Source organism: Amphiura filiformis, chromosome 18 (genome assembly GCF_039555335.1).
Source record: "Amphiura filiformis chromosome 18, Afil_fr2py, whole genome shotgun sequence".
NCBI classification, from domain to species: domain Eukaryota; kingdom Metazoa; phylum Echinodermata; class Ophiuroidea; order Amphilepidida; family Amphiuridae; genus Amphiura; species Amphiura filiformis.
The window spans coordinates 2,018,597-2,040,690 of record NC_092645.1 but is presented as its reverse complement, the minus strand read 5'-3'; the positions used below and the strand labels follow the sequence as shown (position 1 = coordinate 2,040,690).

Below are 22,094 nucleotides of genomic sequence, written 5' to 3'. Positions count from 1 at the left end.
AGTTCAACCTAATTTGCTTAGAGTTTAATAAGTTTGTAATCAGCAGGCTTTGTGACATTGCTGAGTAATATCAATATATTTTATTTTGAGATCTATCTAGTGACATCTCGCAAGAAGCATCACAAAATCTTAATTGAAGTCCAATTTCTTTAACACGCAAAAAGTAGACCAGATAGTTGACCTATATCACTCTTAAAGCCATAATGTGTGATTTGCTTCACAGCGACGCCCTCAATTTTACTTGGACTTCTACTTTTTGCATAATAATAATGCCCAGTGGTGTACTAAAATACCACGTAAAAGACTAAGCCTGAAGTGCTTTAATAACAGTAAAATTGAACTTTTTATATTAAAACCGGGTTGACCCGGTTTTATTCAGAGTTCATCGATCGACTGCTTGCTAACATCTCCTGAGGATGTCAGCTTATGTGCAGCCCTCGAATTAACCCACGGCACCCCCACTGCCGTAATGCCCTCAAAATATGTCCTTTACCCAAGGCAGTCACTTGCCGTGCCCTCCAATGAAGTTGCCGTCGGTGCCCCAGCCCTGCCCCTTCATTATAAAATCATCTATCAGACTGTTTGTGTGTGTTTTCTTTACTTTTGAGAAATTGCCTTGGTGCCGTTCTCAAATTTTCAACAGTTGCCATGATGCCCTCTTGAAATATTACAAACTGCCGTGCTGCCTTGCCTTTTCAGTGAAAATCCAAGGCAATTATCGCCTTGCCCTAAAAATGTTGCCGTGCCCCTTCAGAACCTTAATTCGAGGGCTGCTTATGTGCACACACGTCAAGCGCGATGCTCCATGTAGTATTACATGTTACGATCGGAGAGCGTAGTACACGCATTGTAGGCACTGCAATGAAATTGCAATTTTCTTCGTTATACCTCATTTGTTTGGCTCGAAATTAAAAGGGGATAATGTGATCAGTGAAAACACACATTTAAATAGGAATCTATTCTTCATGCAAATCACACATTATTGCTTTAATGTGGGTCTACTTTTTGGCGTAGTGGTAAAAGCCTAACAATTCCCGCCGATTACGAGCTGATCAAACTTTAGTGCAAACTCTATAATAATAGTTGACCTTAAGTGCTCAATAAAATAGGAGTTTTTCATCCAAAAATTTGGTGCTGAGGTTGCATTTCAAACACAGACAATTTCCATGTGAGCATTTAAATGCCATATGATCTGATCCAATCAGACCAAAGCCAGCAATAATCTAATTGCAATATAGACTAAAATAACAAACAAAAATAAAATCAAAATATAAGTAACTTTGCAACCAAGTATGCCAGGGATGTGTGCATTTCCACATCAGTACTGAGCAAGTTTAGATTTAATTTTCACAATTTCCGACTTTAGTCTAATTGGATCATATGTCATATATTATAGTAGTTGGGCAGGAAAAACCTCCTGTGTCATTGGCCCTAAACATGTTTAAAGCAAAATCCCTTATGTAACTGGTTGGCAGTTTTGTTTTAAACATGTTCAGGGGCCACAAACACATAGGCGGTTTTCCCTGCCCAACGACGATATTAAGTTCAATTACACTGTAAATTCAGGCTGCATTGCCTAGGCTTGTTCTGTGAGTTGTACTTGTGTTGTTCCTGTTGCTGACGTCGCATCTCCGCCAGCTTGTTGTAAGAACACCTGCTGTGTCACCTGACCTGATTGATTCTGGATTGGTACCTGCTGGATCTGATATACCGTCTATAAGTACAAGAAAGGAAAAAGAACACAAAATCGAAATAAATACTTGGTACTCTCACTGTCAACCATGTTTTGAGATACAGGCCACGTACACAACTTTTGATTGCAGTAGAAACAGTATGGGCCACACACCGACATCGCCCGGTTAATAATTACATTATACAGCCAGAGACACTGAAATGAATACCCGGGATCGATACACGTAAATGTGCTATGCACGATTGATATTCAGACGATAAATCTTTGTATACAGGGTTAGAAAATGATGAATATCTCCAGAAAATGATTTCGTATAAAGAAACCAGATCTGGTTCCTTGCACTTGAACATATATGTTCAACGGATATGATAGTCGTTAGCTTGCGTCTTGAGAAAGTAGCATGCATCTTGAGTCAAAAACTGACAAAAATATTCTGATTTTCTGATGTGAGCACTCACTCACACACAGCGTAGTGTGAGCACTCACTCACATGGCGTATACAAGCTCACTTAAACACTAGAGAAGTCAATTACCGAGGTATTGACAGTAGCCTTAGTCGGGATGTCCCTCGGCTCATTATGCGTCTTAAAGGTCGGAACAAAATGGCCATGCGTGGCTGTGGATTCAACCTACCATGGCGATTTCTGCCATGAAGATATCGGGGCGATGACACTGTGGGCCATTGATCTACCAGGGTTCAGTAGAGTTACTTCAGGATCGCCATGGTGGATTCAACCTACCATGGCGATTTCTGCCATGAAGATATCGGGGCGATGACACTGTGGGCCATTGATCTACCAGGGTTCAGTAGAGTTACTTCAGATGATAAGCTACAACAGATGCACCCCAATAATCCTAAACCTAACCTTAACCTAACACTATCCTTAACCAGGGGTGTGAGTGACCTCTATTGAAAAAAGAGGAACTTTGTTCAAAAAAGAGGAAAAAAGAGGAAAAGCACTGAAATATGCTCAAAATGGGCTGAAAATGAAAGAAAAAGCTGAAATTTTGCCTCAAAGACATTTCCAAAAAAGAGGAATTCAGCTTAAAAGAGGAGATTTCACACCCCTGCTTAACAATAGTGTGTCTAGTTGAGAGTAACGCCATGTTGGGTTTCGCAGATTCCAATCAGTGCGTTTTCGCAGTTGCAGCACCAGGGTACTGACAAATCACCCTTCTACACTTGTGTTTATCCTCCACATGATTAGGTTAGTCTGTGGTTCCAATCTGCCACTGCAAAATCCAATATGGTGTTACTTTCAAACTTGAGATAAGACACACTATAATCTTATAGCTTAACTGCTCTAAACCCCTACCTTGGTTACTCCTTCATGTAATTATACACGCAATTAGGGTTAGGGTTAGTTTAGGGTTATGGTTTGGATTAGCTTACACAAAATAATTACATGAAGGATCGACCCCTACCTTTAACCCAGGGTCTTAGCTAGAATTTCAGGTCTGCCCGTCATTTGAATAAATTTGCCTGTCCAAATTTGACCTTTAAAACATTTACCAGACTTCTACAGCCCATTGGGGGTTCAAAGAGTTCAAATATGCGCTACTATAACCTTATTTTGTAAACCTGGTCTACTAAAAAGGTCAATAGACTTTCTAAACACCTAAAATTATAATGTAGCATCTGTCAAAGGCATTAATTTTCCCCGTCCCAGGAGCAAACTCTTAGATGGCCAGACGGGTGGCTACGTAAGACACTGCTTGAACCCTTTTTAGACTGATTAACTTTCGGACAAACGGGCTGTTCCCAAAACATGTTATTTGTGATTGTCTTACCTGGCCTAGCTCTGTCTGGTTTGTCTGTTGATTTCCCTGTGCTTGTCTCACATATTGAATCTGTGGACTAAACTGTACCTGTATATAGAACATAACAAATGCGACGAAATGGGTTATCAGTGATATGGGTAATAAAATGTAATGTGATCAAGCAAAACGAGTCTGATGTTGACCCAAATCAAAATTCACTTTTCAATTTTATTACATTGGATATTCCCAAGTCTTCATTTTGCTGAAAACATCATAATTAAACTTACGGTCCAAAGATATGGCTATTTATTTTAGTGTTGCTCAGAACAATAAAATAGAAGAGCAAGTTGAACACTATCATTGGCTATATCTCAATATCAATATTCGATCCCAACATTTGATTAACCCAATACTCATGTTCCTAGTTGGCACTTTATTGTTCTGCTCGAACGACACCAAGTGAATAATAGTCAGAATATTGATAATCAAAAATGCCTGTAGATTAGCAAACCCTTCACCATGTACACCTACCTGTTGTACTTCTCCTGTATTGGTCACAAGCTGTTGTAAATTAGTACCCTGGGCTGCCTGTAACTGGACAGGGACAGCTGCTCCACTCTGGTTACCTTGTTGGTTGGCTAATAGCTGTACTTGATTATCATTGTTACTAACTGTCACTGTTTGCACCTACAATTGAGTTGAAATGATGGGAAAGTTATTATTTCTGCAGATTAATGAACATCAGATTAGGCAACAAAAATAAGTTGTTTGGTTGTCCCTTTACCACCAGCACCAAATTAGAATGTTTGTCTTAACTGTACAAATGAATAACATACCTTGAAATTCCTAATTGTTTTTTCTTTTCAAATTTTAAATTATGATTTTAACAGATTATATTTATTTATTTATTACATTTGGCAATACCCAAATAGTACTTCAATATCAACTCATCTTACAATGATTACATGTACAAGTTCAGAACGAGAACCGCTCCCATCCCTGTTGCTCCCAGCGGTTTTAATTTGAGAGGCAAAGATGTGTAGGAAAGTGGCAAATATGATATACGTACTTCAATTTGTGGAATTGTTTTGTTCATACCATCTAAACAAAACATCTTGACTGTCAAACTTTACTAGGGTGATAAGAAAAATATGTGCTTTTTCTGATACCAAAAGCTTAGAATGAGGCCAGAGGAGGCGTAAAGGCATTCCTACAATGCACTATGATTGGGAAATTTGATCAATATAACCTAATTTTAAAGGCAAAGTCCCCATTGCCACACACACAAAATGGTCATTTTAAAACTGCAGCCAACGAGCTAATAGTTGAGACTTAGGACTGATATTTGATTTTCTTACAGGAAACATTGATATTGTCCCACTGCATTAATTTTATTCCTAAGTCTCGATGTTATGAATGTTAAATAATAGGATGAAAACACCAGATATTTGCACACAATTCCAATGCAAGGCATGATCAACTGTACCATATGTGTACAAAAGCCAGACATACAAGGTCAGAAACCCCATTGGGTTGTGGGAATGTCTTTAAACATCCTCTGGGATGAGGCTGTCGATTGGGTTACATCCCTTCAAAGATAAAAAAGTATCATTCAATATTGGGCTTTTAATGATAAATGACAGAGGTACATTATTTGAGTCGGTTGATATGTGACACAATCTAGTCCATGGAGGCCAAAGGCAACAAATTTGAAATTGAGATAAAGGCAATACATTATTTTGTATAATTAAATTGAATAAATATGCAAGTCATTTTGCTATGTTGTGTCCGAAAACATCAAACTTCAGATTGATGATGACATGACGTCACATCAGATGCGGTTCAAAACTCTGCTGTGTACAACCACTGCAACAAGAACACTGAAACTTCTTAAATCCCAAAGCGGTTATCTTCAAGTTGATAAGGACAAGAGGTGGTTCAAAAGAGGAGTCAGAGAATCCATATGGGAGTGATCTAGAGTGGAAGAACCCGCCATTGACAAGAACTGAAGAGCTTGTTTCCAAACCATGTTAAGTCCACAACCACATGTTTCTCATACTTGTGTGATACAATACAATCACTTTGAAAAGTTTGACATTAGCAACAATGAGTTGTATCATCAACAAGCCATTATTTACCATAACAATGCTGCAAAACAATATGCAGACTATTGTTCTCATTTGGGAAACAAAAGCCTCAAACAGTATTGTTACTGTGCGTCCATCCACTGTTTACTTTGTAATGGTGCATTCAACTGAAATTACTATACCATAGCATCACAACCCATTGCAATATCGTACATGTAAATCAGAAACATGTGTTTGTGGAACATGGTTTGGAAACAAGCTCTTCAAATTGAGACTCCGTTTCCAGTTGTCACACGCCTAGTACCCAGCATTGTGAGACATTCCTCACCGTATGACGTCACAGGCCTGATGAAGTCCGATGTTTTTGGACGCAACATAGCAAAGTGAGTTTTTTAGTTTCAGTACAGTATTAGATTTAATTTACGAATAATGTTCAGAACCAAGTATGCTAGATGTTTTCACTATAGACGAATCCAAATACACGCATTCCTACACCTGACTAGCAGCCTTTAGTTGGGTCCCCGTCGGCTACAATGCATCCAAAATGTGAAATGATTCGCCTTGGCGGAAATTTTAAACTGTATTCCATCACCCGTTTTACACCTTCCGCGAAAACACAGGTAGACAAAAGAATGATGAATTCAAGTTTACAACACAATACAGTACCAACAGTTGTGCAAATAAAAGCCGCCTTACACCTAGAGAAGGTCGAGGAGGGTTAATAGAATAATAGAATAGAGATAATTCCACAGGTAATCCCGTCGCATCATTTCATAGATGTACAAATGGATGAACAAAAGGACTATGTATGAATAGATGCGACAGGATTGCCTCTATTGTATATATTATTCTATCAACCCTCCTCGTCTTTGCATCTTCTCTAGGTGTTAGGCGGCTTTTATTTGCACAATCGGGCGCTCTAAACACCAGGTTGGTGCTAGCGGGAAACCAAAGATGGCCGACCAAATCCTGACCATGACTTGGCTCGTTGGATTCGTCTATATGATACAAAAATGTAGCTTAATGTTTGTAAAGATAATAATGATAGTAACTCAATTTTCAAAAATGCTTCCTTTAGACCCCATGGATTAGATTGTGTAACATAATATAACTTTGTCAACATACCTGTTGTGTTTGTCCAGATGTAGATGGTGCTGCTATTGTTATATATTGCTGAAGAGAAATGGAAGATGCAATTAAACAAGATATGAAATGCAGATGATGATTGCAACATTGCGCTATTCCAGTTGAAATCCACACCCCCATGGAAAACATGACCTTAATCTTCCATACATGGAGTGCGCATTTCAAATGGGTTACCTGAAGTCTACACCCCTTATGTGGGAGATTAAGGTCATATCTTGAGAATTTATAGGATGTGTATGGATTTCAATTGGAATAGCCCATTATGTTAATAAACAGTCAAGTGAAATGGATAAGACTATATAAAACGATGCTGCTCTATCTCAGCAGTACTTGAAGTTTCATCATGTTCAGATTGTGAATCCTCTTTTGTTTCAATACTTGGTATAAATATGCACCTGTAGACATCACTGTTAATTTCAGATAAACCACTGTGTAACATGATGATTAAATCCTTAATTTAAAGCTCTTTCCTGAGTGACCGTTTTAGATGTGTGTTTCAATCTGCGTGTTTTTACTCGGTATTACCTGGTAACCCACAATCCGATTCAGGCAACAACCACCACGTTTCTACAGGCGCTTAAAATAAGAGTTGCGGTGTGTACCGGAAGTACTGAAAGTATTTTCCTGACCCCAAGCTGCTTTTAAGGTCACGATGTGATACATAAAATCAACATAAAAGATGTTCAACAACCGTTAACCGGTGTGTTTCCACTGGCAGAAATAACGGGTGTCACACCACATCGTCTACCTCATGAGGTGGATCACGGTTGCCGGGTGTCCACACCGCATCACTCTGAACCGATCTGTTTCCACTGGGCACATTAACCGTAACGCTCTAAACTAAACCACATTACCCGCCAACCGTTCCCCAGTAGAAACACGCAGAATGATGAGGTTCCAGATTTTCGTTTTGGGAACCTCCAAGCTGCTGATGGTTCACTTCATGTTCGATAGTGACATCAATACTTTTTTGCAGTTGTGCAGCAAGCCTGTACTTCTGATAACTTTCTGGGGGCAGTCCTCGGTTTTGATTTTTGTAAAACCAAAACGCTAAGCTTAAACAGGAAGCCCTGTTTGGTCAGTTCGCCACAGAAGAACTGACTTACACCTGTTACTTTGATGACAGATAGAACAGAATTTACATGGATAAATTTTATCCTTGACTAATTCCCCAAGGAACATGAACCAAAAGTGGGGCTTCCACTTTAAACCTAATTCTGATGGCTACCCTGAAAACAACAATGTACAATCTTTTTAAATGAACGGTTTTTTTTCAGGACGTTTTGCCTCTGATCTCAAGAATGGAGAGGGGTACTGAACTAGTTTTGGTCATGTTGTGTTTGTAGGACAACAGCAAGTTTGACCTGCCTTTAGGGGTGTGATTTTGGTAATTTTGTGCCCGGTACCGGCGCATTTTTGGCGAGTAACGGGTACCGAAATTGCAAAAAAAAAAAGTTTTTCAAAGTTTTTTTCGGTTTTTGTAGTGTCTCTGGACCTAGACCTAAATGCTAGGATCATGGTTGACCTAAAAAAAAAAAAAAAAAATTGAATTTTGCACATTGTTTTGTAATTTTAATATGAAAATTGATGCATAGTTTTCATGTCATACTCTATTAATGATATCAAAATGCATTGAATTTGAATGCATTTTGATATCATCAATAGAGTATGACATGAAAACTATGCATCAATTTTCATATTAAAATTACAAAACAATGTGCAAAATTCATTTTTTTTTTTTAGGTCAACCATGATCCTAGCATTTAGGTCTAGGTCCAGAGACACTACAAAACCTAAAAAAAAACTTTGAAATTTTTTTTTTTTAAAAATAATTTGGTACCGGGCAGGGAATTTCCTGCCGGTAATAGGATTATCGGGCGGGACTCGAATTCCCGGGACTCACTCACACCCTTACCTGCCTTACGTGGCAAAGACTGCTTATATGCTAATTGAATTGGGCTGGTTCTGCAAAGTCTCACATCCTGAAAATGTGGTTAGTGCAAATATGAGACTTTTCTGCAAAAACCTAACATCCTGCAAATTTGGTTAACACAAATGCAACATTTTTTGTAGTTTTCTGATTTTTTAAAGTGAAAAAAAAAAAATGCGGAGATTTCTGTTGCACCAAAACGGAAATCTGTGTAAATGCAGAAAATTTTCATGCCTGTAAAAGCCCTCCAAACTGAGGATTACCAATCTGGGTAGGTAAGGCACATAGCACATATTCCACCTACCTGTTGACCCCCTGGTGTTGTTACAAGTATCTGCTGCCCAGCCTGTCCTGCCTGTGCAGTCTGTACTGTACTTGCTGCTGTTGTAGCAGTCTGTTGTTGTGTTGTTGTCTGTTGTGCTTGTTGATTCTGAGCTAACTGGAAATAATACTGTACTTGATCTGGCATCATTGTGGCCTGCTGCACTTGACCTTCCTGGAAAAGGAATGAGCAAGAAATTGTTTAGAAAAAAAAGGAAGATGAGAGTGAGAGAATGAATAGAAAGAGGAGAAAGAGAAAAGAGGAGAAAGAGAAAAAGAATGGTTCATTTAGAATTGGGTAAATGAATCATGAAAGTACTCCGTCCTTCGGAGGGGATGTTAAGCCGTCGGTCCCGTGTACAGAGAGCCATACCTGTACATGTATCTCGCAGCCAGTTTCGAAAAGAGTAGGGTGTTAACCCCTGACTGTTCCCAACCCGTCCCGGTGTTCAAATGGACCCCAATGGAAATAAGCTTCAATAGAGGCTTTCTTGGGTTATCCAGGGTTGTCAAAACCCGAACAAATCAAATCAAAGAAGGGGAGAGACAGAGAGGTGGAGAGAGAAGGAGATGGGGCTAGACAAAAGATTTGGTGAATGAAGAGTGAGTTGGTGAGGGTGTAGAGGGAGAAGGTGGTTCGCACGCAAACCACGACATCCCTCGCCCGTCAGTCACAGGAAGGTATTTATGGAAATTCTTCTCCAACTACTGGGCCTCCTGTCATAGCGTTGACAGGTTTATACAAATTTAACCCTATTTGACCACATTTGACCTATGACCCATACATCATACATATACATGAGACACCCATACTCGCTTAGATCAAGAGATATCGTGTTGACAAGGTAGGCATGCCAGTGTTTCTATAGCCCCCTTCGCCAATTCTTGGTGGGGGACTAAATAAAGAAACAAGTTCAGTGCGAGATGGAGTAGAAGGAACAAGAGAGATGAGGAGAGAAGGAATACAAGAGAAAGATGGAGGGGGGGGGTGAGTGAGCGTGAGAGAGGGCAATGAAAGTATTTAACAAAAACCTATACATAAATACCTATGTACTACATGTTGCAAATTTTATATACCAAGAATTCAATTATGAAGAAAAAAGAAACCCATAACCCCCCCCAAAAAAAAAAAAAAGTTTTTTCAGATTTTGGGGTTGATTAGAAAAAGGTAAATACAAACATTTTGTAGACCTAATTAAAAACAAGTACATAATACAAACCGGTCTCTTTTGAGGTTTGAGTTCATCTCTTGGTACAATGTCTATTAAGAAATCAAATTGGTCATACTTGGTGATAGCCATGGCAATATCATTTCTCTGAAAGAAAGAAAATACAAACATTCCATGATTAATGTATATCTTACCCTATGGGCCAGGCTGCATGTGTTACTAACATACATGTAGGTCAAATGTAGTCCATAGAGAGGACCCACAACATAGCACAACAATCTACAACACACATGGGTCCTTTCTCGATGGCAATCTCCTGCAATTAGCCGGAATGCTGACCAATCTCGGAAGTCTATGTTTCTGGTCAATTGCAGATGGTTTGTCACGAACAACAGAAACCGGCTGTTAAAGAGACTATAATGTATGTACCATGCAATCCGCTCATGCGTATTGCATTATGTTTGGGCCAGATTCTGGAAGGCTATTTTGATATTTTATGAGCTAACTGTACTTTGTATTACAATCAGAGGAAGTCAAGGAAAGCAACTAGACCTTTTTTTCTGGGAAAAGGGGGTAAAACTATCTGTTGAATGTGGGTGGGGTCAAAAGCCCGTTTATCCAAGGGCCTCCTGCATTATAGGCATCAACATCTTAGTATGTGTTCATTATTTTGTACAATTCCACTCCCAACAAGTGATAAGCATTTATTAACCTATAATTAACCAAACATGATCAACCCCAGAGAAGATACCTTACACTTCCCACAATGCATTTCTTCTCTGTATTGATTTGCTATCTAGTGCAACATGGTTGATAGTCACAAAAAATATACCTCAATTAACAAAGCTCATCCAGATCTTGCAATTGAGGTATTTCTTGTCATGGTGCACTGATATATGTGACACAATCTGGTCCATGGGGCCAAAAGTGCAAATTTGAAATTGAGATAAAGGCAAAAATATGGAGTAAAAACAATAAAATACATAAGAAAATACACATCACAAAACCTCATACTTAAAACAAAGTATGCTAGGCTTTTGGTGTTTTCAGTAGATGATAGCCTAATGTTAATACAATACAAGGTAATAATTATAGTAACTCAATTTTCAAAAATGCCTCCTTTGGCTCCCATGGAGCAGATCGTGTCACATATATCAGTAAAAGGAAGAAATGCAGTGTGTGAAGTGTCTGATATCTTCTATGGATCAACCCTGGTATTTTAACAATAAACTGAATCCTTGCTCACCTGTAGTGTTCTCCTTTTGTTCTCTTCTGTGTGGAGCCAAGCTCTTAACGATAATTCACCGATGAAAATTTCAGCTGCTTTGGAAAATAACACAGGTGCTTCAGCACTGATCATCTGCAACAACAAATAATTATAAAGAATTTTTACATAATTGCTTATTACAAAATATGTATGCATCACATCATTTAAAATCATTTCAAAACCTGAAATAGGACATTTCAAAGAAGCATATAATTACACTTCTGATGTGATCAAGCAAACTGAGTATGAAGTACAGGGTGTATCAAAATGATTGGTACCCATCAATATCCAGTGAGCAAAGCCAAGACTGCCACTTCAAAATAGAGCATAGCATCTACCAAATTGGTATATTTACGTAATAAAAGGTCATAAAACTACAAACGGTAGTCATTTTCAGGATGATCTAATGCTGAATTGGGAAGAAGCAGGCGTTTTATTAGACAACAAAACTGATGGGTATCAATCATTTTGATACACGCTGTATGTGTTTTCTAGGTCTATAAGGCCAAAAAATGTGTTTTGTTTGCCCTCCACAGAAATATATATATATGTATATGCATTCGAAATGTATAATTTTTGATGAAAATTTTGACATTTTTGCTATTCAAAGCTGTTAAAAACATCACCATTACTTTATTGTGAATATGATTAACAGTTCTGCAGCTATACACTTTTCACCCTGATGTGGCAGTGACATTATAACACGTTGAAGCACCTTTTTCACGCACGCATCTATGTTACGCTTGTGCACATCAGCGCTTTGGAGCTATGCCCAATGAAATGCACACTGATGTCACTGCCACATCAGGGTGAAAAATGGTATATATATGCATATTTATGACTAAGTTACTTTTTATGAGGTCAATAGGTTCCACTGTTCACAAAGAAAGGTTAGATTTGATTGTACTGTACAATTGAATCCATACACCCCTTTAGAAAGACACGACCTTTAGAAAGTCATGTCTTCCAATTGGAATATCCCAATTCACTTGAATGTATTTCAAAATTTCTGGATTATATGGTGCTTATTTCACTCCCTTCCTACAGTCAGTCTACTCTGAAGTACAAAGTACCAATACAGACGCACACATTGTGTCGACTTTGAAGACACGCATACCTGCAGCAGAGACGCAGTACTGCGCACTGTTTACGCGTGTTGTCACTTCAGAGCGGACAAACTATATATATTATTTTCAAGCACCAAGATGTCAAATCCCCATGGATGGGAAATTCTGCAGTGTATCCATCAGATCCAGTTCCAGTTCAGGGGTGGCATTTCGTAAAGTGCCACAGGAGTCCAAGTGGATTCTCGCAAGAGAGTTTTGCGAGAGTCCATGGATTCTCGTAAATGGATTCTCGTTGTACAATCTTGCGGGAGTCCAAAAGGTATTACATGTAGGCCTACGTAAAATGCATTCAAACAAGCAAACTAACAAATAAACTGACAAAGTTAAGTTTTTAATATATGTGTCATCATACTCTCACTTCCATACAAATGTATATGTCATTGCAGCTATTGACTAATTGGTAGTATTGATTAACATCGGAAACTGCTCTTGTTGTAAACATGGAAAAACGTAAGTTCGCTGAGCCGATAATTTCCGGCGGGAGTCCACATGGACTCTCGCAATAGGACTTTTACGGGAGTCTCTGCGAGAGTCGTCTCTCGAACTCTCGCCGAAATTCCACCCCTGCAGTTGACCATTTTAAATTCCTACCTTAACATCTTCATCAAGTTTCATGATCTTCTTTATTCTGGCAAGTGGTAGCTCCTGTGTTTTGAAATCGGTCTGAAAATTAACAAGAAATTATAGTTATATGTTATGTTGGTTTTTTTATGTCGGTGGCAAAGATGCAATATTTGGACTATAATTTTGGTAGGTGGAATTAGATTTTAGAAACTTTCAGGGCTAGAGCTGAGTAGTAAATACTCTCTTAGGTCCGTATGCACAAAAGAGTTAGACCGGGTCTAAAGTTAGACCTGGTCTAAGTGGAATTTAGTTCCATCAGGAATGGTCCTTCAGTCTTATTTCCTTCCCAGAATAGCTAGCAAATTTTAAAGATTTAAATGCAAAGTTAAAAAATAATACAAAATAACGTAAGCAAATGTAAAGGAAAATGTCCTTTCTCCTGGTACAAAATTCCACTTAGACCAGGTTTAACTTTAGACCCGGTCTAACTCTTTTGTGCACACGGACCTTATACTTCAAATTTATAACAAAATTCTGAGCCAAATTTGTCAAAACTTGTTTCCACCAGCACATGTTTCTTATTTCCTAAGGGCTGGCTATATTGGGCTAAATATTCCAGTTGATTTCCATACCACTATATGGAAGACATGACCTGAATCTCCCCACAGGAGGTGTAGATTTCAAATGGTGTTCAATCTTCCCACAGGAGGTGTAGATTTCAAATGGTGTTCAATCTTCCCACAGGAGGTGTAGATTTTAATTGGTGTCGCCCATTCAGGTAACCCCAAATGAAATTCACACTCTCTGTGTGGAAGATTAAGGTCATGTCTTCCATAGGAGGTGTATGGATTTAAACTGGAACAGCCCATTTAAACAGCCAATATTTGTTTTCCTAATATGCGGACTTGTACTGTTTTGCAGCATGTATGCAGCAGGAGGAGGTTGCTGGTATCAGTTCTGTTATAGGCGGGAACCAGCAGCATCATACGGTAATTCAGCGCTATCACAAGCCGGCAAAACCTGCTATCAAATTGAGTCATGTTGTTGCATGTCCAATATTATTGCATTCGAGATGCAAGATGAAAATATTTTTTCCCTGTAAAAGGCAAAATGGGAAATTGAGAAAAATGATGGCTTTTAAAATTTAAAACCCTACCGATAGTTTTGGTGGGGTTGCCAATGTTTTGGTGTTATTTAGCCCACCCTGTCCCAGGGTGTGATGTTGGGTATGGATAGGGTTAGGTTCTAATAATCCAATAATGTTATCATATATGCTGGTGGATAAAGCACCCAAGATTTAATTTTCCGCTTACAGTACCCCATCTTTCATTTCAAGTCAATACTACCAGTACCAAGTGTTGGTTTTCATATATATGTGACCAGATTTGATCCAATCAAGCTAAAGTCGGCAATAATGAAACTGAGATATAGGCAAAAAGTGAGAATAAAAAACATATGGATAGAAGGTTCATAACTTTGCAACCAAGTATTCATATCAAACATGAGTAAGTCAAAGTGTCTACAGGTACTAATAGGGGTAGGTTAAACAGCCTTTTAAAAAGGGTGATGTTTCAAATTTCTTAGGGAACCAGCTTATTTGATGTGGCATGATCTCCTGAGCAATTTGACACCCTTTTCATCCAAATCGGCCAAAACATGAGAAGGTGCCGGTCAAAACAAGTATTTGGACAGGGGGGGTCTGTTGGGGGGTCTTAAAATCAATATTTTCATCAATAATCATTATTTTATGCCTAATTCTGTTAAAGTTGGTGTTGGTTTGCAGGTAATTGATGTTTTGGCCGGCACCTTCTCATTTTTTGGCCAATTTGGATGAAAAAGGTGTCAAAATGCTCAGGAGATCATACTGCATACATGGTTCCCTAAGAAATTTGAAGCATCAATTTTCAAAATTTCTGACTTTGGCCCGAGAGGATCAGATTGGGTCACATAATTAATGAATAGAGCGTGAGAGTAGTTTCCCTGACGGTGGCTAGACTCCGGAACTCAGTCCTCAATGGTAGTCAGTCACTTATCTTTTGGTCGTTATATGACTATCATTTGAGGACTGAGTTCTTACCATACATCTTCTGAGGTGCAGTTTCAGACAATAGCTTGGGATTATTGGGGCAGAGGTTATCTTTTGAATTCTTTCATGACCACTGAAGCATAGTCAAGCCTGTCAAGGACACTCGGCGTGAATTGAAAGACCATGTCACTCGCCACAAAAGAATGTCAAAGGTCATAAACACCAATTTGGTGTACTTCCGCACCGACACCCAGGCTGATTTAACCTCTGAACTCACATTTTTCATATTACGAATAAGTTCCATCTGCTTTGGCCAGAATTCATTATGGCGTTCTTGTGCTTCTGATGGCCCACTGCTGCTACTTGGTGTGTTGCCATTGGACTCCATATTGGTGAGCAACTCTTATCTGCAAATAGACAATGGTGATGACTTTAGTCAGGAATAGTGCTGGCATTGAAATGTTTTTGACATGTCAGAAAAATTTATCGACATGTCAACAAAAAAGTACATTGACTCAGTCGAGAATGTCAATGAAGTTGAATAAACAATCGCATATACCACAGTAAATACCACAGTAAATGTGGTTTGTAAAAAAAAAAAAATCCATTTGGTAAAATATATGACCTCAAGTTAGAGAATAAACGATAGTATTAATTTTTGTTTTTACTATATCCTCCACCGTGTGAGAGACGACAGACTGGACCAATATTTTGAGTAGCCAGTGGATGCTGGCGCAGTTAAGTTATAATATTATTTTAATTTAATTATTTAAAAATAATAAAAATTGTAAACCCCCCCCAAACAACTAGATTGACGGCGGTTCTCGGATGTCGCGGTTTTCCTCCATCAAAGGGAGCGATGTGGCACTCAAAAGTTAATACAAAGTTTCAAGCCTCAAAGACAGACTGAATTTGACCTCAGATGACCCCTGGAAGACTCGGCTGTCCCGATTACCTGGCTGATGGTGAGTATTGGCATGTCTACCAAGTTTTATGCCATATGACATTTTGTACTAATTTGACCTCGGATGACCCCAGGTGACCCCAAAATGACCTTCCAAAATTTGGCTATTATGTTGACTGTACCCACCAAGTTCCCTGCCCATATGACAGTTTGTACTAATTTGACCTCAGATGTTCCCTGGATGACCTCCCCTAAATGACCTTCCAAATATTTGGTTCTATTTGTTGACTGTACCCACCAAATATCATGCCCATACAACAGTTTTTACAAATTTGACCTCAAATGGCCCTCCAAAAATTTGGCTCTAAATATTGACTGTAGGCCCTGTACCCTCAAAGTTTCATGCCAATCCGACAGCTTTTACTAATTTGACCTCAGATGACCCCTGGTGACCCTAAAGTGACCTTCCAAAAATATGTTGACCGTGCCCACCGAGTTTCCTGCCCAATGACAGTTTGTACTAATTTAACCTCAGATGATCCCTGGATGACCTCGGATAACCCCAAAATGACCTGTCAAAAATTTGGCTGTAAATGCTTTAAACCTGTACCCCCAAGTTTCATGCCCATACGACAGTTTTTACTAATTTGACCTCAGATGACTCCTGGGTGACCCCAAAATGACCTCCAAAAATTTGGCTCTAAATGTTGACTATATAGGCCTACCCACCAAGTTTCATGCCCGTACGAGTTTTTACTAATTTGATCTTAGATCACCTCTGGGTGACCTCGGATGACCCCAAAATGACCTTCCATAAATTTGGCTCTAAATGTTGACTGTACCAAGTTTCATGCGGATGCCCCTATGTCAGTTTTGCTAATTTGACCCCTGGTCTGGATGACCTCAGGTGACCTTGACCCACTAACCAATACAAACTTGTTCTGCCTGGGGTAAAAATGGACCCACCCACGAAGTTTGAGGAACGTGGGACCTCTCGTCTCCGAGAAGAGGTAAATATTAGGAAAATGGGCCCCCTGTAGGACTACATCCGTCAAAGTATAAAAAAGGTCCCGTGATAAATAAATAATTATGAGGGTTCCCATAGTTCAGCTATGACCAATGACCCAAGATTGATATAAAATTGGATCGATTGAGCCCATATTTATTGGTCGAGCTATGAGTATAATTTATTTTAAAACTCATATATAGCGAGACCAATAAATATTGGGCGTAAAGCATCCAATTTTATCATTTATGTTTTGGATCCAATATTTCTCGTCAAAACATAATTTAATGGTTGCAATTAGGATTTGAACTGTTCACATGTTATGGCTACTCCTACGCTGCTGTGTGCTACAAATTATTATTATTAATTTATTATTCATGTATGATGATGGGGTACGGGTACAGTACTTTTGTTTAAGTCTCCCCATCACTTCGTCCAAAACACCCTCAAATCCAAACCACCGTCAGTGCGAAAATCTAAGGAAGAAGTTAGGGCTAGGGTTGACGTCTTTTTCAATTTGATTTAGGTCTGACGTCGAGGTTCGGATTGACTGTGTTTTGGATTGATGGGGACTTACGGTGCACCATTTTTTTCTGTTGTTCTCATAATTTTATACATGTATCATTTATTTTTAATATAATAAAAGTACAATTAAAAAAATGAAATACCTTTTGAAAATTAATAAAATAATGCATTCATCCCCCTTTTTCATTATTTTCTTATTTTTAATAGTCCAAGTGGACCACATACATATAGCTACCAGGGTTCGGTTTTTGCCGGCAAAAACCTGTTTTTGCCGACAAAGTGGCAATAACTGGCAAAAACCTGTTTTTGCCAGTTTTTGCCTGGTTTAAACCGCAAAATGGCAAAAACTGGCAAAAACTCATTTATAGTCACTCAAATGTTAACAAGTGCACAGAAAGCTAATAAACAGTAAACATATATCTTTTAATGAATCATTCAACTTATTTTTTGTCTCATCAAGTCCTTAAAATGAAAATATTTTGAATGTGATATACCACATTTCAGTAAATGGAAATTAATTTTTGAATGTAATAATTCGTTTTGAGATCAAAAATCGGAACTTTAAATCACTTTTTTAGTTTTTGCCATTTTTGCCGGCAAAAACTGGCAAAAACTGTTTTTGCCAAGCGGTTAAAACCGCGGTTAAAACCATGGTTTTTTCCACCTGCGGCAAAAACCTGCGAACCCTGATAGCTACATTATGTATTTTTATTTACATGTACCACGTATACAGCCCGGTATACAGTGACCACTGCACTGGAAAGCTTTCACCGTGTATGCTGTGTGTGTATGGTTGTGCATGAACATGATGAATGCACGCAAATACGTGCATACAAATCTTGACAGTTCTCTGTGCACTGCGCGAGGTTTTGCTCAAAATATCGCTTAAATTTATCAACCAAAAGCCAATTTATTGCAATCCTGTTACTTAAAACCCATAACAACATGTCTATCACATTTACAAGCCATTTTAGTGGTCAATGGGCTGTGATTAGCGGAAAGTTTGACCATGTATTTCTGTTGGTCGGCCACGATAAAGCCATGGAAAAGGCGACCAATGGCTAGGGTTCACAATGGCCGTTACGGGCCAATCAAGGACTCCATAGCATACCGGCCAATGAACATCCCGAAAATCTCCCGGCACAAAGAGCTCCATCTCTAGCTCGCCCAATCGCTACACGGGACGATTTTATCCTAAATATATTGGTATTTTACTTTAAAACACTACAATCTAGGTTACAAATTGAAGAAAGCAGATGATATACTTACATTTGCATGCAAAAGATCAGCCTTCCAAAATGCATCAACATCAAAAATCGGCGAAAAATGGCGAGACAACAACCCAGTGCGCTGAAATTCGATACTGAGCTGGCTGAGGCGTAACAATTTCCTAAAAATTAAGACTCACATACATTTATTGTGGCTGCAAATAATAAGTTTTATTTGATAAAATTCATAAAATTTGCTTTCTAAGAACACAATTTGATCTAAAACTATTATAATAATATTTTTTCATGCGGTTATATTTATGAAAATACGCTAGCGCCGATGTTAATGGGAAAATTACACAGAAAATTATTTGAAGGCGATACCATTTTAACGGACGGGGGTGAACATTAAAAATTCCCCATAAATAATTTGTTTTAAAATAGAGTTCTTAGGATTTCGCAGTTGTCGACTTTAATATGAAAATAATATTGGACTTGGTTTTTGAACAGGAAACTTGATAAAACAAGAGAGCGAAAAAACAAACCAAAAACACCAAAAAAACCAAAACAAAACAAAACAAAACAAATGGCAAATTCACGTTTTTTAAACCAAAAATGTAAGGAAGTTTCTGTTAGATCTATGACAAAAAAATCCCCAATTTTTTCCAGTTCCAGTGTACCAAGTTTCATGACACATCCAACAATCTTTAGACTTTACTATTTTTACGTAGCACCTTGGAATAGGCCTAACCTTAAAAATAAATCATATTTTTTCAATTAGGCCTAGGCCTACCAGTGGCCAGTGCGGGCGGCACCAGGAATTTTTTGTTTGGGGGTTCCGGCCGGGGGTTCCGGGGTAAAAGTGAATTTCAGGGGGGCAAAATCGACAAATTTATGTAATTTTGGTAGTTTTGCCTAAAAAAAAAGTGGGGGGGGCAAGAAAAATATTCAAATGCCCCCTTGCCTCCCCCACCATATAGCGGGCGGCACCAGGAATTTTTTTTCGGGGTGGGGTAGTTCACCACGTAAACTTGTATGGCTCAAAATTCGGACCGCTCGCCAATAACAGATAGGCCTGGTATCAGTTTGTGAATGAGGACATCGTAGAAGTTCCTTGTACTAGGGGGGAGTTAATTTCAGGGGGGCAAAAGCGACAAATTTTGCCCAAACTTATTGCTGCAAAAAGTGGAAATTTACATAATTTGGGGCTTTGCCTCAAAAGTTTGGAGGGGAAAAACTGGGGGGGGCAAAGGTCCCCGTAGCCCTGCCACTGATACCTCATAACCAATCATTTGACCTCTGAGATTGTTTTATGATCGACCCTTTAAAAATGAAAAAGTTTAAAACCTTGAAAAAAAATTCCCATATTTTTCAAGCAGAATTTTTTTGTAAGATGGTGCACCCTAGATATATATATATAGATCAAAGTATACATTTTCTGAATGCTTATTAACAAAATCAGAGCAAGTTTGAAATTTGACCCCTGTACAAAATTCAGTGACTATTAAAAGAGTTTTAAAAAAATCAATGGAAGAAACTTTGCTGACAGTCTCGTTTTTTACTCTTTAATTCGTTAATTAAAGCCTGAATGTACGATTTCCGTCAAATTTTGATTTTGTTATTCTTTATTCAAAATGTTGAAATAATATTACAATTGTTGTCCATTTTAGGTTGAAATAACAAGGCAAAGTGAAAGAAACCTGACTGGTTATTTGTTGAATTTCTTTGTATTTTGTTGTTTTTTATTATGGAAATAAAGATTCATTCATTCATTCATATTTTGGCCATTTAACACAGTTCTATGGGAGGACATATTATCATAATTTTTAAATTATGATAATATGTCGAACTTTGCTCTGTTGACCTACAAAGACAACAAATTTAACCGATTCCATTTAGGTGCAAGTTGGGACGTGTGTAAACATTACAAATAGGCCTATGCAAAAAAATACCAGGTTTGAAAAAAATTAACCAATTTCATATTATAAGATCGTACGTTATGGGTGGCTTTAACAAACTTGATGAATCCGAGCTGTTTCAAGATCTATTTCTTTAAAGTTCAATGACCTCTAGCAGAGTTATTCAAAGTCTAACCTTACTTTTTGGTCAGTCTCATAATTATGATGGTCTATACTACATGTAGTATAGTCTACTGTAGTAGAACATTCTAATTTATCATCCTTCTTATCCGTCTGACCATGGAAATCCACCAATCCTGTTCTGATGAAACAGCGTAATTTTTTTTATTTGGGCAGGGGGCACTGGGGATGTGTTGTGTTTTATGCATGTAATGGTATGAATTGTTTAAAAAGGGAATGCAGAGCAGTCTACATGTAGTAAGGAGCTGTCCATAATTGTCACCATTTTCACTTAGGCCTACGTATAAGGCGGGGGGGGTACATTTCTGGGCACGTGTAAGTAAGAACTTGTTTGAGTAATAAAATAAAATTAATATGAAAGTGAAAAATTACAGTATTTTTCAATATTTTATTTTATAAACTTAATAAGGGTGGTGCAATAATTATGTGTACCGGGGGGGCGAATTATAGGGGGGGCAAAGATTTTTGGCAGGCCAAAGGGGGGGGCAAGCATTTTTGGCAGGTCGAAAGGGGGTCAAGCGATTTTGGCAGGTCGAAAGGGGGGCAAGCAATTTTGGGCACAGATATTTTGGGCACCGTTTCTATATTACGCCCTAAAAAGGCATAGGAAAACGTTACGAACACGTTCAAATATGCAAAATTTGCTGCTCGCTGCGCTCGCATTATATGAAAATCTTGCATGTGTAAGGGGGGCAAAGATTATTTGGCACGTCAAAGGGGGGGAAGTTTGGCACGTCGAAAGGGGGGGCAACGATTTTTGGCATGGCCAAAGGGGGGGCAAGCGATTTTGGCAGACCATTTTGAGAATTCACCCCCGGGGGTACACATAATTATTGCACCACCCCTAAAATGGAATTGTTTCAATTCGTTTAACAATTTTTATAACATGCCAACAGTGATTTTCTCTATTTTGAATCTATTTATGTACACTGGTCCTATTATACCTTATGGACACTCGTGGAAATCCCTCGCCATTGAAAATTATGAACGGCCCCTAACGGTGAAGAGAAACTTGGGGTACCTTTCATGCACACAGAATCACCCCTATTCCTTGCCTTACTCCTCCAAATCAAAGACCCAATTCCCATACAACACATATGCCCAAAAGTTTGCTTGCAGTCGCCCCTGGGTAAAAGCAGGGACGGCATGGAATTATACATAAAAATTTTTGTTTTTAGGTTGCTTAGCGCCTATTATCTTTTTTTTTTTTTCAAACCAATCAAAAAAATATTGGGTCAACTTTTCGGGCTGTTGAAGGGGC

The 22,094-nt window shown here is 38.5% G+C and overlaps 1 protein-coding gene across 1 annotated transcript; it reads right to left on the bottom strand.

Annotated features, from left to right (window-relative positions):
* Window positions 1-881: 881 nt before the first annotated feature.
* LOC140139737 (nuclear transcription factor Y subunit gamma-like) lies at window positions 882-18,911 on the bottom strand. The gene is made up of 10 exons (XM_072161443.1): window positions 18,796-18,911; window positions 15,369-15,498; window positions 13,093-13,164; window positions 11,354-11,467; window positions 10,159-10,254; window positions 8,922-9,113; window positions 6,667-6,714; window positions 3,986-4,141; window positions 3,485-3,562; window positions 882-1,714 (listed from the first exon to the last, which is right to left on the bottom strand). The coding sequence occupies exons 2-10, from the start codon at window positions 15,477-15,479 to the stop codon at window positions 1,577-1,579; spliced, it is 1,005 nt and encodes a 334-aa protein (XP_072017544.1). The 5' UTR covers window positions 15,480-15,498; window positions 18,796-18,911; the 3' UTR covers window positions 882-1,576.
* Between the last annotated feature and the right edge of the window lie 3,183 nt (window positions 18,912-22,094).

Coding starts and splice junctions, on each gene's coding strand:
- LOC140139737 (XM_072161443.1), bottom strand. CDS start 15,479: ATGGAGTCCAATGGCAACACACCAAGTAGCAGCAGTGGGCCATCAGAA. Junction 13,165..15,368: donor TTATTCGTAATATGAAAAAT/GTGAGTTCAGAG, acceptor GTTAATTTTCAG/ACCGATTTCAAAACACAGGA. Junction 1,715..3,484: donor ACCAGACAGAGCTAGGCCAG/GTAAGACAATCA, acceptor TTGTACTTATAG/ACGGTATATCAGATCCAGCA.